Raw genomic sequence first — 20,021 nt, 5'->3', positions numbered from 1 at the left:
AGTTGAGGGTTGCTGTGTACTTTTTTAATTGTGCGACTTGGAGCCTTCTTGCACCACCCGTTCGACCTTGAGACAGTGCTGCGATCTTCGGACTAAACGGACAGTTACGCATCATCATGGCGTTGGTTTGAATGTTGATGCATGTGCTCGAACATCTTGCATGCTGAAAGTGCTAACAGATAGCGCCCTGCGGACCATCCTCAAGCACAAGTGAACCATAGCCAAACCTATGTGGCGGTCCGAAAGGAGCGTCACATTTTAGAAATATTTCAAAGAAATACTAGCTTTTGTAGCTGTTACCAAGGTGCGACTACCTAAAAATTTTTTTATAGTTTTTCGTTTCATGGTTCATAGACTTCAAAACCATCTTAAACTCAAAAGTTTATTAATATTTACGTAACATTTTTATGGCATGATAGCTGCTGTAATTTTTCACAAATCACTTCCAAACTCATACACAAAATATAGAAGTGGGAAATCTCGGTCGAGTTTGTTAATGGATATATCCGACCAAAAGATAGAAATGCCGAAAGTTTTTTATAAAACAGAAAAATCACTATAACTCCCATAATAACTAATATTACATTCGTTTGAACAACTAGTAGGAGTAATACCAAAAACTTTATTCTAAGCAAAATTTTGATAAGACCAACCATAATTGCAAGAGGTGATAAAAACAATGGTTAGAGGACAAAAAAAAATTGTAACACCCTTCGTAGGCACACCATAGAATCTGTTAAAATTGTTTATTAATTATATAACGTTTATATAAAACTTTGTCTCAAACAATCTTTGATAAATTGAACCATTGCTGGAAGGGGTTAAAAAAAAAAAAAAAGGGGGTATGGTTTAATGTAATGTTCTTCACTTAGCACGTTTTCAGATTACGTAAATTAATTTAACGCATTGTTAATTTTACTGTCTCAGTCTTGAATAGCACATCTGTAAATTTCAGGTAGCTTAAAATCGCTAGATGCAAAAAAAAAAACCAGTGCATGACTCCACAGTCTTCAACCGGTAAACAACAAATGTAATGTGGCATTCAGTTAGCTATACAATTTGGGGGGGGGGGGGGGGTGAGATGCACACGCAGGTCTGATTATGCTATTGGCTGTTGTATAAAGATCAGCTATGACAAGTTCAGTTCCTGCTACGTAGTGTAAAGGACCAAATGTTTTTACGTCCGTACGTATGCTGCCAGGCTATAACACCATTGTCACCCGGCCACAGACCAGGCTGTAATGAACTTCAGTCTAGCCAGCACGCACAAACACAAGCAATGTCTGCACATTCATCTGGCACCTGCAGTTGGAATCATAGTGGAATCATGGCTTCCAACTGAGAGCGTAATGCCACATGTTGAAGTATTTGAGACAAAACTAGACTTATGTTGGTTGAACTTTAGTTTTAAGCAAGTCAACTGTATGCACAATTGTACAAAAGGACTATCAAATGTTTATATAAGTCTTAGGTTGTTGGTTGTACTAGCGGGAATATATTTGACATTAGATGCTGGAACAGAAATGAACAAATGATTTACATGGAAAAAATGTTTAATTGATTGGTGCAATGAAAAAAAAAATCATTGGCTTGACAGGTTTGGTGTGAACCAAGGAGTGATACACGAATAAGCACTTCAATATTCAAAAAGTAAAATGTAAATATCCGGATAGTAATATCGGTTTCACAGCCAGTAAGAATGGTTTGGAATGATTGCAGAAAGGTATGCAACATGAGTTGAAGGTCAAGCCTGGGCGGGCAAGTCAACCAGCAGACTGACTATAACTGTCTTCCGTTACACAGTGTTACATGGTGTGACATATTTATCGTTGAGTGTTGTTCTACTCATTTATGTTACGTAAATAATTTTTCTCTAAACATTTTGAACACTTAAAGTAAATTAGCCTTGTTATTTATGGAGACTAGTGCTTCAAAATACATGATATTTCAGATAGCACAAAACATATTTAGGAACGCATTAGTCGTGGTAAGTGAGGGATTGGTGTACTGTGTGTTGCTGGTGATTCGGAGGGAGAGAAAATCACTGCTCAATGTTTTTGTCTTTTTCTTGTCAAGTTTATTTTTTACTATTTCATGTGCAGATTTTCACATATGGTAATAAGAGATAGAAGCCATGACTGTAAACTATTGTTTTGTTTGTTATGTGAAAGACATATATTAATGAATAAAACCATAAAAATAATATTGAATGTCGAAGATGATGCTGTAATTCTTTTTTTTTATTAAGTCAATAAATACGAATAAGTTTTTTTAATGGCTACTGAGAAAATAACATATATATATATATATATATATATATATATATATATATATATATGTAAGTAAAGGTTTGTGCCATTACAATTAGTTTTCAGATACTTTTGTTCTGTAGCCAATATTAAAGTGACTTTTTGTGAATAGTAGAAAAAAAATGGATGTTTAAGTATGGAGGCACTTTTACAATGTGGAGCTTACTGTGATGGAAAGGTTCTCTAGGAATAATTGAAAGATAGGAACATGTTTTTATAGCACTCGACTAACAAGAACTGGTGTTTAATTGTTTATGTTAATAATTAATATTTTAATGTGTAAACTGTTTTTATCCTTGGTAGTTGTCGAAGTAATTTCAATTTGACCCTTATGGTTTGCTGTATTATTTATATTAATGCTGCTGTTCTCTAAAATTTAGTTGTTCTTTGCTACTGGCATGGTTTAAACAACATACAAGATCTTCTAAATGATCATCTGGATTTATGCTATCATTACAAAAGTAATAGAGTCTTTCTATTTTACATAATAATGTATTGTTGGTATTTAATATGACAAGGTTGATGTGGTTTCAGCTCTTAATACAACCAACATTGTTAGCTTTGTTAAATATAGTTTTATTGACATAGTAACACTTAAAGAAATTTCTTAGACCTCCTTAAAATAACTTTGAAATATTTGATTCTAGATGTGCTAATAGATTTGCTACTTTGAGATTGTTAGTAAAAATTTTGCATATCATAGGTACACTAAGTATATAGGTAGTAGAGATTGCACTGTATATAGAATGTGCTGATGGTGGTGTTACTTGCAGAGAGGTCTCGGTCGCGGGACCGCTCCGAGAGGTCGCACCGCCGTCGCAGAGAGCGGTCTCGCAGCAGAGACCGCGAGTACAGAGAGCGCAGCCGTGACCGAGATCGCGAGCGCGAGAGGGAGCGAGAGCGTGAACGTGATCGCTACTACGCTGACGCCTACCCTCGTGAGAGGTCTCGCAGCCGCGACAGAGAGAGAGAGAGAGAGTATCGTGAGCGTAGCAGAGAAGACAGGTATGTATCTTATAACATTCCTACAGCTATGTGGGGTCTGTAGCTACGTGATTCGAGCTTCGGCACAAAATTGCCACCCTACACGCATGTTTTAATTTTTGTGATATTGCGTTAATTTGCTTAAAAACTATTACAGTAGAACCTCTTTTTCACGTACCCGGGATTTGCGTTTTCCCGTAGTTAACGTATTTTTTTATTTGCACCATCATTTCCCCTATAGTATTAATGCATTATTTTCCCGCTATATGCGGAAGCATTTCCCGTATTATACGTTGCAAGAGCGCAGAATCTGTGAGAATACCTTCAGAAAGAACACTATGAAATAAAGTGAATATTATTATGATTAGAACATAATTCTAATGCGTCCATGCACGTACTCGCGACACCTTCATTTGCCATTGTAAACAACCTTCACTTCGAAATTTTATTCTTGGCCACGGTAAACTATACGGCCATACGTCTAAATATTCAGTGATATGCGGAAACGAAAGATAAAGTTAAAACAAAATGTGCCATACGTTTAAATATTTATACATAAATTTATATACGCACTTTAAATTAAAAGTTATAGACGCGATTACTGAGCGTATACTAAAGTTAATTAAATAAAATTAATTCCAGAAACAATGGCGTCTTCGTGTGTGTGTGGTCAAGCTCGTTTCACTTCAATAGTTAGTTGAAGGTAAGTTTTTCTTGGCGACTTAATATTAGTACATGGCAACAATAGTGCTACGTTTTATTCAAATTCATAAGTGTTGGGTTAGTTTTATTTTAATATTTGCCCAAAATCTGAAATAAATAATTTGCTAGTGGGGGAGTATTCATGATGTCCGAAAAAAGTATAAGAAAAACTCTCACAATAAAAGAAAAACTGGACATTTTGAGACGCTATGATGCGCATGTGGGAACCCAAGTTTCTCTTGCTAACAAACTTAAGATTTCGTGTTCAACACTGAACACGATTTTGAAAAACCGCAAGACTGTGGAAGAAAATTCTGTTAAATGTGGGGCAGCGACCGCGAATAAGCGAAAGTATGTACGGACATCAACTTACGAGAAGCTGGAAGAGATTTTGAAAAAGTGGTTTACTGAAGCAGGATCTGCAAACATTCCCGTCAGTGGTGTTTTACTTCGCGAGAAAGCACGGCAAATAACTGATAGGTTAGGAATCAAAGATTTCACTGCATCTAACGGCTGGATTTGCAGATTCAAAGAAAAAAATAACGTTGTGTTCAGTACAATCTGTGGCGAAAGTAAAAGTGTGAACACTCAAACTGTTGAAACCTGGAAAACTGAGCAGTTATGTCATCATCTCTTGGACTACGCATCAAAGGATGTATTTAATGCAGACGAAACTGGACTGTTCTATGGTGTGATGCCAAGCAAAACACTCAGTTTTAAAGGAGAACGCTGCCATGGAGGAAAAAACAGTAAATTATGAATTACCGTTCTTCTTGCCACAAATGCAGATGGCAGTGAAATATGCCATCATTTGTAATTGGTAAAAGTAAGAATCCCAAATGTTTTAGGAACATAAAAACACTGCCCACAAAGTATTCATCAAACTTGAAGGCTGGGATGACTAGTAGCATTTTTGAGTCTCAGCTACATGCACTAGAAGCGAAAATGGGAAGCCAAAACCGTAAAATGGTCCTTTTTATTGAATAGTGTCCAGCACATCCACATCACATAGAGCTGAGGAACGTAAAGCAGGGTATGAATAAATCCTGATTTTTTTGATTAAAATTGGGTTTTTTGATTAAAATCAGATTTTTTTGATTAAAATTTAAAAAATTGTAAATTGTGTAATATACAGTACATTTTCATGACTGTTTTCATGACTTGACTTTGCTTTACAGTACAATTAATAACAGATTAATTTATTTTGTAAAGACAAATAGCCTAATTTTCTTTCTTTGAAATAACCACATTTTACATTGCATAATGTTTTAAGGAAACATTAATGATGTCACTTTATGAAAAATTTTAGTACAGTAACATAGTTATCATTAGTAAAAAAAATATGTCTTATAGAAAATAACTACATCATTGAAAATATATCATATTTAAATGTAACTTTGTCACTTCTGTCATCCCTTTTAGTCTTATAGTCCAATAGTTCTAAATAAAGTAATTTAAATCAAAACCACAATTTCCTTTTGTTCTTCTTCTCAGAATTGCATACATTCGAGAGTATTCAAAGTAAAACTTCTACATAAAATATTACTTATTTAAAATTTTAAACAAAAATACAAGTTTTGCAGCTTTTTCTGTACCCAGTCGATTTCTTAATGTTGACTGAACCAAACCAGACATACCAAAGAACTGAAAATTTCCTTCCTACAGTTCTAAAATTAGCATTTGACATTGTTGGAAGACAAACCTGTTGCCAAAGAGATATGACACACACACACACAACACAAACACATGAGGTAGAGGAGAGAAGAGAGAAAATGATAGGCGTCTGCGAGCAGAAGATTTTCACTTCGAGTCGAGCTCGAGCGAGTTTGCTAAAATACTCGCGAGTATCGAGTCGAGTTCGAGTTTTTTTTTTAAGTTTATTGCACATAAATTTACTGTGATGGAGTAATAAAATGTGAGAACTTTTGAGAAAAATATGGAAATAAAAAAAGAAACCATTATCATTGTTAGCCTACTAAATTAAAAAATTCGATATTCCTAAAGTATTTGGAATTTCTTATCTCCGCCGGTTGATTTGAAAAGAGGAAGTGAAAGAGCATAGAATAAAAGTATTTTCAGATTTTTAGCATTTTTTTTTCGCATATACCGTTACTCTACATATTTACCAAATTGTTTAACCTCAAAATTAGTGTCAAATATCTGTAACTTGTCATTAAGTTTAATCAATTTAAAGTAATAAAAATAGAAGCATTTTACTTAATTCAATTTACACTTGCAAAAAAAACTTACGCACAATAAACCTACATGGAAATTAAAGTCTTTTTCAATGTCCTGTAGTCTGAAATATGTTTACTCATGTCATCAAATGTAGAGCTGTACTGAAGAAGCCGATTTTGCCAATATTTAGTTGAATCGGCATTTCTGCCAACTTCCAATACTCTTGTTAATTTTCGACCGATATTACTGAAAAACGAAAGAGACTGCCATAACCTAAAAATCCACGAGTACCCTTTTCACTTTTCGTAGTAGTACTACATTCTTTCAGATCACATTATTTCTTAGCAACATGTGCCAACCGTACATATCAAGATTTAACATCCTTTTTTTTTCAATAATGTTCTTTAATTTTAATATGTCCTAAATAAATACATTACCATCACGGTAAATACACATCTCGGTTATTACGGCAACTATAGTGCAAATGTGGTAACTATCATGCTTCTGCAGTAGTTATGGTATCTACAAAGAATCTTTAGTTCTTTTTATGGTAATTATCTTAAGATAACTATTGGAATTGTACTGTAGTTATGGTACATCATCCATATTTCTTCGTAAGTTGTTGTTCATTTGTATTTTCTTCATATTTATATTTACGTGCGCCATTACTGGCAGGAATTTTCATAAAAATGTTAAACGGGACTTTATATCACACATTTAATGGTGTAAATGATGAGACCCCGGACAATTTAAATGCTTTTTATAGTAAAATGCGGGAAATGTTTCCGCATAAGGCGGGAAATACTTCCGCATAAAGGAGGAAAGTGATACATTAATGCTATGCGGAAAATTATAGAAGTAAAAAAAATTAATCACGGAAATTCGTAAATCCCGGGTACGTAAAAATGATGTGTTCATGTATACGGTCGATCATGTTACATTATAAAGTAAAGGATAATAGTGTTGTAAGACTTTTATTCCGATATAATGAGAGTTTTTTTTTCTATAGGTACAGTGCAAGAAAAGCTCGCTCGAATTTCGAGTTGTTGAAAAGCCACGAGCTCGAGTTCGAGTATTACTAAAAAACTCGACTCGAAACTCGAATTTCGAGTACTCGCAGGTGTCTAGAAAATGAGATGGCATTTAAAGTTACATTCCACCCACCTATATTTAATGTGTTTCAAAATAACTATAAATACATTGTAGAAGAAATTAAGTACTATTCAATTTTCATTCTATCTTTGCAGCAGTCAATTTTTATGTAAGTAGGCATGATTACTTGGTTTAAACAATACAGTATAGGAAATATTAACGTTCATATTATCATATTATAAATTGATTTTATTAACTGATTAAAAAAAAATTGCATAATTTAAATCATGAGATTTTAAAAAAAAATCACATGATTGAAATCATGATTTAAATCACGATTTAAATCATGCTGATTAAAATCAACATACCCTGACGTAAAGTTGGTCTTTTTTCCTGCTAACTGCACCAGCCACCTGCAGCCTTTAGACTTGGGCATTATTCATGTGTTCAAGGTGAACTACAGGAAAAGGTTGGTGCAGAAAGCTCTGTGCATGCTGGAATCTGGAAAAGACCCCACCACCTTGAAGTTCAATTTTCTTGATGCACTTCATAACATTGCTTATTCGTGGAACAAGGTACAGCCAGAAACTATAGCTAACTGTTTCAAGAAAGCTGGATTCTTTTCTTCTGGAGTGACTGCTGTTGAAGAGTTATCCAGTAATGATCATCTTGATGAAGAAGTGGCAAAACTGCAAGCTGGTGTGTCATTTAGTGACTTTGTAGAAACAGACAGTGATGTAACGAAGACTTAAATGACATTGTCGACAACCATCTGACAGAAAATGCTTCTGTTGACTGTCAAGACAGCGAAGAAGACGAAGATGGTGAAGAACCTATTCCAACGCAGGCAGAAGCAACTCAGGCGGTGTGTACCTTAAAAAAATTTGTGTCTAGTTTCAATAATGCTGAAGACCTTATTCCGACCCATGCACAAACTTGAGGTGGACATTGAGCACTTGTGCAGACTCCGTTCAAAACAATCACACATTTCAGACTTCTTCAAGAAGCTTTAAGTAAGATTGATTGTATTTGACTAAGTGTGATATTGAAGGTAATTATTGTATAGTAACAATTTTTATCAACAATTTTGTTTAAAGTGCTGTTAAGGTGGTTTTTGTTTTACTGTCCGAGATAATGCAGTGCTTATTATTGTGTAAAACTTGAGAATATGTAACATTTGACTTTGTTTGGTGCATACTATCTGCTTATAATGGTATTTAAAATGGTTAAATATTAATTTTAAAAAATTTAGCATTTCCCACTTTTTACATATTCCTGCATTTTACATATATTTTTTTGGGTCCCTTGAAATATGTAAAAAAGAGGATCTACTGTATTAAAATTTCAACTGCCAAATAGTTAATCTAGAAACCAACATGGTTTCAGGCCAGGAATATATAATTTGACTAACCTAATTAACTTTTTTAATCCTATATATAATGTAGTTGCCAAAAGTGGTAAGGCTGATGCCTCCTATTTTGACTTAGCACCATAGAACAGTCCAGTTTCGTCTGCATTAAATACATACATCCTTTGATGCGTAGTCCAAGAGATGATGACGTAACTGCTCAGTTTTCCAGGTTTCAACAGTTTGAGTGTTCACACTATTACTTTCGCCACAGATTGTACTGAACACAACATTATTTCTTTCTTTGAATCTGCAAATCCAGCCGTTAGATGCAGTGAAATCTTTGATTCCTAACCTATCAGCTATTTGCCGTGCTTTCTCACGAAGTAAAACACCACTGACGGGAATGTTTGCAGATCGTGCTTCAGTAAACCACTTTTTTAAAATCTCTTTCAGCTTCTCGTAAGTTGATGTCCGAACATATTGTCGCTTATTCGCGCTCGCTGCCCCACATTTAACAGAATTTCTTCCACTGTCTTGCAGTTTTTCAAAATCGTGTTCAGTGTTGAACACGAAATCTTAAGTTCGTTAGCAAAAGAAACTTGGGTACCCATGTGCGAATCATATCTTCTCAAAATGTCCAGTTTTTCTTCTTTGTGAGAGTTTTTCTTACACTTTTTTCGGACATCATGAATACTCCCGCACTAGCAAATTATTTATTTCAGATTTTGGGCAAATATTTAAATAAAACTAACCCATCACTTGTTATGGGAAAAAAATGTAGCACTATCGTTGCCATGTTTGGAATTCACTACTGCCAACTGCTTCCAGAAATTTTTTTTTGGAAATTTGTTAACACAAAGTCATTTATTAAAATGTAAAATACTATTTACATACCTGCCAACTTGTGCGATTTTCCCGTAATTTGTACGGAAAATAATTCTTATTACGATTGTACGGAAATTCGGAACATCTTACGATTATTGTCTGTTCAAAAATGCAGTATAATATTTTAGTGCCCATATAAATGTACTGTTTGAGCAGAATTTGTTATTGTTTAACATGGCGTCCGCGATAATATGAGAATAATGGAGTCAAGAGAAAAATCGTTCCGATAAGAAAGTAATTTTTGTAAGTTTCGTTGGTACACAGCAGGCTGGATGGCAACTGGGGTAACCTAAGATTCACTGACATGGGACGACACATAAAAAAATACAAAAAAAGTTCCGATGATGCACGAACACATACGAACAGGTGTGTGCGAAAACACGAATAGTTGCGAATAGTAACTGACGAACTATTCGCATTCGTAAGTCGAATAGCATAATTTAAAATTGCTAATACCGTATTGGCCCGAATATAAGGCGACCTGCAGTTTCAGGAGGCCAAACAAATGTAAAAATTCATTAGACATACATTTTGTGTTGATAAATCCTTTTTGCATTTAACTTTCCGTTTCACTTAAGCTACGTATTACTATTTAGTAGTGTGTTAAACGTAACAAAGCAAACAAAGAATGCAGCTTGCCGGAACAAAACAAGTGGCTAGCTGCCATGGTGAAGCATACTGCCATGAAAAACTTTGGTGACGTGACCGCGAATATTTGTCCATATTACTCTCTGACGAAGAGTCTCTCTCCTATGAATTTTAAAGAATAATCTATGATAATTATGTTGTTTGAAAGGTTTTTACATAAATAAAGAGTGGATTACTGTGAAATTATTAAAATAGCTTTTGAAGCAACGTACCAAATTCCTGTAAATATGGCGTCTTTGTACGTGTTCGGCAATGTTTGTTTTACAACAAAGAAATATTGTGGAAAGACAGTTGGCAGCCGTAAATTTCCAAACATAAAATCCAAAATGGGAAATGTTCTTATCATTTGTTTGTAAACGTAAACAATCGTTCTGAAAATAGCTGATATTTTAGTACAAATATTTCCGTTAAACATCTGAAATTAAATTACCGTAAATGTTAACACGTGATTGTACACAAAGTACAAATATGAATTGTGTAATAAAATATTGCCATTTTAAGATGCTTCAACATTCACATTTTTACTGAAGAACAAATATTTTAATTTTCAACTTTAAACAATTGTGAATGACTGCAATATTGGGTGGATTTATCGTTTTCCCCGTGTGAGGTAACGATGTTTTAGTTAATATAAAAAATCGTGAACATTTTAACAATGTTTCTACTGTAGTTTCAGCTTGGAACTATTGTTTGCGGTGCTGACGTCTTGGGTGCGAAAATAAGGCAACTTCCAATTTTCATATCTCTTTTATGTAAAAATGGTCGCCTTATATTCGGGCCAATACGGTATTTACATGGCTGTTTTTTATTTCTCGTGATGGTTCCAAGAGCTTCGGTTTTCACCATCTTCTAATGTAATTTCCAAAGTATTTATACATTCTTACTAACATAACCGCAATGTATTTTTAAAAGGTTCATTTCAAGAAAAAAACCAAACCAAAATCATCGTACATTAAACCAACTTGGTTTCAAAAGCCAGACGGTAAACAAGTGGTAACCGAAAGGAAAAACAATAGATAACAATTATTAAAAATTATTATACATGAAATAAAAATTCATGTCCTCAATTACTCTTAAAAGTACTAAGTGAACTTTTTTTTTTGTGGTTCGTTCACAGAAAATATCTTGTTTAAACTAAATAAAGGAAAACCAGCCATTGTTCAGTGTAGTAACATATAAAAAATATATATATTACAACTATTCGACTTCGAAACTATTCGCATTCTATTCGAAAATTTTACTATTCGATTCGAAAATATTAGACCATCAAAATCCACTATTCGCACACCCCTAAATTTAAACAATGTCGGCGATAAGTTATATATTCCAAAATTGTGTTTTAAATGAAAGCAAACAGACCATATCCGGATACGTGGATACCGAAACAAATTATAATAATTTTTTGGATTGGTTGAAAAATGAATGATATTCCTTTTCTATAAGAGACAGTACCGTGAATGTCAAAGCTGGAATAAATATTTCTGTTTGAAATGTGTGATTTGATTATAGTTTATATTATGATGTTCTTTGTTTATGTAGTATGAGCTGGAAAAAAAAATTTTTTTGTTTTTTATGGGGCTCATCTCTAGAATGCGATACAAGGCACAGTAGCATAGCTAGGATTTCTGTTTTGGAAAAGGGGGGGGGGGGGGACATTTAATTATTCATCCATCCCTTCCAATAAAGCCTTTTTCATGCCACAATTCAGAATATATAACTGGCAGAAAATACTATATTTTTGTAAGAAAATTGGTTTGTGTGAACAATTTAATAATTATTTAAATGGCCTTTGAAGCTCTTATGCAAACTGCTTGCCAATTGAAACAATAAAATTGAAATGCAGTATCTTGGAATTTAGTTTACCGTCAAAAACAGAATGCTAGAACTTGACTGCTTCAAACTGCGTTGTTGTAAGGACCAAATAGCCCAGGAAACAAAGGTTTCAACCTCTGAAAAATTTGTCCAAAGCTGAATTTTTGCACAGTGGTAGAGTCGACTATGCTTAATAACATACCGAAAGTTTACCGCTGTAGACCTTGTGCGTATCACTGAAAATTTGCAGTTAAGTCCTAGATGACAGCGTTTTGCAGCAGTTCATTAAAATGCTTCCCATTTTTGCACTTTTTACCGTAGACTCTCGATAGCTATATGAAAATAATCTTAAAGCACAACTACTCACATTGATAATGAATAAAGTTCTAAAAGTTAATATTAAAGGTAAGAAAAAAAATGTTAAATTAATGAAATAAGTTTTTTTACATTAGTCAAGGCAATAAAAAGACAATTCACTTACAAATAAAGGGTCTTATGCAAATATTTCTTTAACAAAAGTTGTTGTATAGTTCTTACGCTTTACAGGGACATATCTCTCAAAAGTCTAGCTTAATTTATAGGATCACTAGAGACTCCCGAGCTTATCAATGTCGTCTACGCACTGCGACAGAGCCACAGCCGCAAGCGCTGTGGCCACTCTCACTCCCACGAAATCGAAGATTTTTAATCTTTGTAAAATTTGCTCCTAACTGAAATTTAAAACAGTGGTAACATTCAAGTTTTCTAGCAACATTTGAAATGTTTACCTCCGCAAACCTTGCGCGGAACACCGAAAACGAGATGTTAAGTCCTAAATAATACTTTATTGACCACTCAACAATATGGCACTATAACGTAATTACTATAGTATACTTTCAGAATAGCAAACCAAAACTTACTCAAAACATTATTCTCAATGATTAAATTTAAAAATCTTTCACTACGTTTGACTAAATATGATATTTATTCAATAATATTAGAAGAGAGGTGTTCTGAAAAAAAGGGCACAAACGAAAATACGTATTACAAAAAAACCGTAGAGCCCGATTTGAAAACATTAAATAAAAGCAGTTGCAAAGTTCTTAAACTTTAAATTAGTTTATTTGTTGAGAGCTTGGTACAATGTGTCTGACCGCTAAAGCGATCCGAGCCGCGTAGTGTATACTACTGCGAGTTTGTCGAAGTAGGGTCGGGTCGGGACGAATTTCGCCGTAAAGAAACAAAGGTTTTTAATACATGGAAAATTATCCCAAAGAAAAAGCTTTGTACAGTTGTAGAATGAACGTTTCTTGGTAACATATCAAAAGTTTACCGATGCAAACCTTGTGCGTCACGCCAAAAACAAGCAGTTAAGCCCAAAATGTCAATTTTTTGCAACGATCCACAATAATGGATATTGCAAATGCAGATTATGGAGTAGACTGACAGTATGGAACCCAAAATAATCTAGAAACACAGCCCTATCTGACTATAGTGATAAAAAGTACGAAGTTTAAACATCTTTCTATAAAATAGACAATTTAAATCATTAAAGTTAACGAATTCACTTTCATTCAATTTTTAGGAAATATAAATACATTTTACATAAACTTAAAGAGCCCAACATGGAAATCGCTTAGAGTAAACGTTGTTGCATATTTATTCATCTCTAAATTGGTATATTTTTTAAGGGTCTCATACAATTAGTCTGACACCTGAAGCTATCCGAGCCGTGTAGTGTGTACTACTGTGAGGTTGCCGAAGTCGGCTTGGGGTCGGGACGAATTTCGCTGTTAAGAAACATGGAAAATTATCCCAAAGCAGAAACTTTGTATGGTTGTAGAATAAACGTTTCTTAGTAACATGTCAAAAGTTTACCGATGTAACCCTTGTGCGTCACACCAATAACGAGCAGTTAAGTCCTAAATGATAATTTCCCAAACGATCCACAAAATTGTGTTTCGTAAATAATTTAATATCTCTATAAATACTTTTTTTTTAAGTAGGCTCCCAGTATACAGCATACTTGGTTTGTTCTCAAACGCCATACTACTACGGTAATAGGAATATGAAATCACTACAGACAAGATTTTGTTCTGGTGAAACCAGAGCTAACCGAGAAATGACCGAACGTCCCGGAAAGTTGTGATATTTGACGATATTGCGCGAGTAGCACACCCGTACGTGACTACAGAGAATGGATAGTTTCCTTAGCCGTTAGGATTTCTGGTACGAACACCCTCTCACAGGTAGCGTCATAAAATACGGTCAAACTCTTGCAAAACCATCCACCACCGCTCTTTGCCACTAGCAATTTAACGACGTCAGCTAGGCGCAGCACTCAAATACATTAACTTATTTAAAAAAAACTGAATATGTAATGCTACCTATACGTTTTACAACACAACTCGTGTTTTATTTATTTTCTGAAAAAAAAAAACTATTATTATAGGAATTATGTTTTTTAAGTGAAAAAAAACTCAGAGTACATTTACGATGTATCGTTTTATTCTATTTTTATGTAGTAAACTGATTTTAAAGAAGTAAATATATAATTTTTCATTTTGTCGAATACAGGCTACATTCAAATTTTGCATTGTTCTGATCGAAAATAAAACGATGTATCAGAAATTAAAAAAAAAATTTGTTGCTAAAAAAAAATAATTTTTAATAATAAAATTTTTGAAACAGAATAAATCCATGCAGATATAAAACCAGAGGTCCTCTAGAGATTTTCATTTACAAGTTCCAAGCAGAAATTGTTTATTGTTAATTTTATTGTATCAAAAAACATTCATATAAGAAAAAAAAATGCATATCTCATTACATGTAACATAAATACACCCTCTCATATGAATTAGCTATGTTTTAAGTAATCCCTAAATAAGACCCAGTTGAATGAGTGTCGCAGTACGCAGTGTGTCGGAATGCCGCGCTGGAACGGCGGTGGCCGTGAGAGATCAGTACGGCCGCAGTACACTGCAACGCTCGGGCCGCTTTAATGAGCCAACTAATTACGTTAGACTCTTTATAAATATACTGTCTTAAAGCTAAAGGTATAACCAAAAACATTTATTTGGACATTTTTCGCATTGGACTCTTCAAATTGGTGTAAATAGTATTTTTATCTGAGTGGCAAAGATAAAAAATAATATGTCATGAATTAATCGCTTAATATCACATCTTTAATATTAACAGTTTATGCTTTTTACAACATTAATGGCTGTATTATATTCTCAAGATTATTTTGGTGGTTTTATGGACAGTCTAAATGAAAAACTGTACAAATGGGTAGCATTTTAATGGACTGATGTAAGTCGCTGTCATCTAGGACTTAAATGCAAATTATCGGTGATACGCACAAGGTCTACAGCGGTAAACTTTCGGTATGTTATTAAGTATAGTCAAATCTACAACTGTGCAAAAATTTAGCTTTGGACAAATTTTTCACAGGTTTGTGCCTTTTCAAGTCTTGGTTTCCTGGACTACAAAGGGGTGTCGCCCTGGTCAGTGGAGGAAGGTGTTTTATGGCCATGAGTAATGGGGGTGTTCAGCCTGAATACCCGACCTTGAGCCTTCTCTGAGCGGGGAGGGAAGCCTCTGCCCTTTGTTTGGGTGAATCATAGCTTAGCTTGACCGACCTTCCAGACATCTACTTCAAGAGTTTTACACCTTGCAGTGGCCAGTGTTTTTAGCTAGTGAATTCACCGACTTATTTTTCCCTTTTGGGGGGGGGGGGGGGGGGGCCTCTGGTCCTCCCTCCTCGCTTGACCACTGCAGGGCGCCCATACCTACGTGCAGGGGAGGGCCGTGTCCGCCCCCCCCCCCCCCCCCCCCATCTTTCAGGAAAAGGATTAAAATTAGTGGTTTTTGAGGGTTTTTGCCAAATTTTGAGTAATTTTTGGCACTTTTTGGATATTTTTGAAGGTCTGCCCCCTCCCCTTACGAACTATCATATGGTCTGCCATGAAATATTTAAGGCCATGTATGTATGTAGACCTGCTATTTTAACCCTCTTAGTGCTGGCCTCTGCTAGGATGGTAGTGCTAATATTGCCAGGTCATTTTTAACTAAATTGCATCTCTAGTGTTTAATTTTAATAACTTTTTAACCTTTTCTGTTATAACTATGAAATTTTTACTGTTTATAGATAAATGTTTTCTTCTGTCACTTCTCATGTTTAAACATAAAAATTTTCATCTTATTTTATTTTTGTTTTTTAAATTTAAAAAAATAATTATTAAATATTTTTTATAGATTGTAATGTGGATAGGGAGTAGTTTTGACAGTAAAATTCTTTGGTTTGAATTTTTTTTAAATATTTAATTGTTTTTCTATATGATAGTATAATAGTAATGTAATTTTTTCCAATATTTATTGTAATAATAATTTTTTGAAGGAAAAAAAAACATTGCTTTTCTAACTGTGTGACAATTCAAATGAAATCTTTTCTTAGCGTAACTCCAACTATATAGTGTATTTTGAACCTTTAAATTTTTTAATAATTATAAGTCTGTTATTAATGTATTTAAAAAGTAAACGATGTAATTAAAAAATTATGCATAACTATTGTATGCCTTTATACAAATTTAGGTGAAACTGACTTTCAAATTTTAGAAGAAAAAATATTGTCTTGGTTTGATCAGCATTTTGCATTATCACTTTTTTTTTTTTCAAATTAAAAACATATAATTAATTGTTAGTTCATGATAACAACGATAAATCCATCACAACTATAGTCAAATACATATTCACTGGTCCTAGCAGCTGTGTTTACTAAAACAAACACCATGCAACCCTTTATGGCATTTTGCACAAACTGTCCTTGAACGCTTTCTTTTTCCTCCCTGACGTTTACTCCATACACTGCAAACACAACATTCTTTTTCTTTCTTCAATGGCAGTTTCAGAATTCCTGATGACGCCACACTTTCGTTAGTGTCACCAGGTTGTTGGTGTTGCTGTTCTAGCCACTCTTTCCTGAGACTGTCCACTACAGCAGAGACGAACTCATATTGTCAGAATGTTAACATCTGTTTTCACTTTGTACAAAATATAACTGTTGAGTACCATACGGCCAAATATATTGAAACATACTTTTTTCCAGTATTTCAATGACCTTCTTTCGTTATATCACTTGTGTCTATACCACCAATGTATTTATTGTATTTGTGAATGATTTCTGGTTTTTCACGCACTCTCTCTAGTCCGTGCCGTTTTTTAGTACACTGAACATCTTCTGTTTTTCCATTTGTTGATAGTAAAATTACTGGTTTTGTTTGAGATTTCTTTTCGCGATATGCTAATAACAGCCGTTCATTAATTTTTGAAATACCTTTTCTCCACAACCTGAAATTTATTTTGTCTGTGTAATTCAGCTGGTAGATGCTTCCTGTTCCGCCTAACAGTGGCAGTACGGTAAGTCCCTTCAGAATAGAGTTTCTGTGCAACTGGTACACTTGTAAGAAAATTATCAACAAAAATGTGATAACCTTTTCGTAATAAATTCACACCTGATAATAGCTTCATGATCACAGTGTACCCAAGACCATATAGTTTTATGCTAGTCTTATCTAATTGATCTTTAGCACCACGGTATACATAAAATCCCATGCAGTAATTGACAGTACTATCACAAAGCATCCAAAATTTTATTCCCTATCTGCGGTGGTGTTTGTTGGGAAGGTATTGAAGTAATGACGTATGGCTCTTTGTTCCGACCAAACTTTCATCAATGCTCAGCATTTGGTATGGAGTGAAATGGTGCTTGAAAATGTTATTTGCGTGGTCAATAATTGGCTTGTATTTTCCTTCATTTTTCGAAACCATGGCGTGCTGCGAGAAGGAACAGTAGACCAATATGAGGAAAGTATAAGCATTTTTATGAGGCCCATATTTATTATACATGCTACAAATTTTTTCATTTCAACTACTGAAGTTTTGTTCCACGAAATAGCTCTCAAACCTGTACCTAATTTACCTTTGTTCTGTGATAAAAACTGCTGAGCGTATCTATTGGTTTCCTTTACCAGAAGCTGTAGTAAGGAAAAAGTAAACATTAGCTGGAAATATGCTATAGCAGGGTGTCTACTGCATAAATTAACATAGGACATAAGTTAAAATATAATTTTTATTTAACGTTTGTATCTGCGTTAACAAAAACTTTTAGAACGTGCTCTCCAAATAACCAAAAGCTGTGCAGCTAAAAACAATTGTCTTGAAGAGGGGCGAGACAGCAATCGATTGTTTAGATCGTCTCGTGCACTAAGTGTGTGATCCATGGAGGAGGAAGAATGGCGCGTTATACTGTACTATGATTCTATGAATCGTTGAGACATTGTTTGTTTACGTTTTATACTTGTTAACGATTCTTGAAAGCGATAAAAATTAATCATAATGTACATTTACATTAAAGAACCCCGCCGCAAACACAGTAACAATTATGTAAAATTTTCCTGATAACTGGAAAAGAATGGTCTTTGTAATGAAAGGTAGGATACGTTTTTAATGTTTAAGTGAAATATTTTTACATTGTTTACATGGGCGTTCCTATTCGCTTCGCAGTTAGATTCTCAACGAAAATTTAACATTCGCACATGCCTAAACTTTTCCTATCGTTTCTGCATATCACAGAATATTTAGACGTATGGCCGTATAGTTTACCGTGGTACAGAATAAAATTTTGAAGTAAAGGTTGTTTACATTGGCAAATGAATGTGTTGCGAGTACGTGCATGGTCGTATTAGAAATATGTTCTAATCATAATATTCACTTTATTTTATAGTGTCCTTTCTGAACTTTTTCTGATGGTATTCTCACAGATGCTGCGCTGTTGCAACGTAAATTACAGGAAATGCTTCCACATATAGTGGGAAAATAATGCATTAATACTATAGGGGATATGATGGTTCAAATAAAAAAAATACGTTAACTACGAGAAAACGCAAATCCCGGGTACGTGAAAACGAGGTTCTACTGTAGTTTAATAATGGTGCATGGTATCCTGACTTTTGTGAAACACTTTGGAAGGCTATTACTTTTTTTTCCCGTCGGGAGGGAATAATATATTTCCCGGCCTTTTCGGGAAAAACTAAAAATAGCTCACGTTCAAAATTTGGCCTACAACAAAAGCACAGACAACAAATGTTTATGAAAAATAGTACTTTTAGTACTGAAACTATTTAAAAGTTCCATTTCTTCCGATAAAAATAATCCCCAGAATACAATGTATATAATGATTATTGTTAAAACTAAAAATAAACGGGCAATGAATGGCCTGAAACGCAGCGCTGAAATAGACATTATTTTAATAGTTTACCGCTTTATCATTTCCCATGTATAACAACACATATGTGAATTTTATATATGTATTAGATATTGTGTTTATTTGAATTAAATTGAAATATCTAACAATGTGTTTGATTGAAAAATCAAGAAAAAATATAAACGAAAATCATCAGGGACTGCTGTTATTGGCCTGTGTGTCACTAAGGGGTGGGGTTGTACTACGGCCGACAATAGATGGCAGCACAATTTTTTTTTTCTCTACACACTTAGTGTAAATACGATTAAATTTTGTTGTTACTATGTCTGAGGGTAATTTGAGGTTTACAAAATTAGGGGAGTTTTACACGAGTAGGTATAATTACTCAGCATAATACTGCAAAATCTTACGTGCGGCTGTAGGTCACGTTCCATGTTTAAGGATTTATTTGTTTAGTTAATGTTTAACAACTGACACTATTTAATGTAATGTTTGCTGTGGCATCTTGAAAAATACTTAATTTAAATTTATCTGGTTAAACAGATTTTGTAAAATGAAATGCTTTTTTTCTAAAGAAAATTGGTTTGTAATTTATTTAGAAATATGTGACATTGTTTAATGAATTTGATAGATATTTTCTAACATAAAAGTAATTCTCATTAATATTTTATTAGATTCATCAAAAGGCTTCATCTTCTTTAGTGGTGGGTAGCCATTGTGCTATGTATGGGCTAATTTGTGGCCCTTGTTATTAATAATAAACTAATATCATTTCTTGAATAAGCAAATTTTTACAAGACTTGCTGTACTATAATGT

The 20,021-nt window shown here is 34.0% G+C and overlaps 1 protein-coding gene across 6 annotated transcripts in view; it reads left to right on the top strand.

Annotated features, from left to right (window-relative positions):
• Nucleotides 1-20,021, top strand: part of LOC134531216 (cleavage and polyadenylation specificity factor subunit 6) — a 294,999-nt gene that overhangs the window by 188,511 nt on the left and 86,467 nt on the right. For all 6 annotated transcript variants that reach the window (XM_063366877.1, XM_063366876.1, XM_063366880.1 and 3 more), the window contains exon 11: nt 3,083-3,314. In XM_063366877.1, the coding sequence (XP_063222947.1) occupies nt 3,083-3,314 (232 nt within the window). The remainder of the gene's footprint in view (nt 1-3,082; nt 3,315-20,021) is intronic.

Source organism: Bacillus rossius, chromosome 3 (assembly GCF_032445375.1).
Source record: "Bacillus rossius redtenbacheri isolate Brsri chromosome 3, Brsri_v3, whole genome shotgun sequence".
NCBI classification, from domain to species: Eukaryota; Metazoa; Arthropoda; class Insecta; order Phasmatodea; family Bacillidae; genus Bacillus; species Bacillus rossius.
Note: the sequence above shows the minus strand (reverse complement) of the source record. Positions and strands in the feature narration are given on the sequence as shown.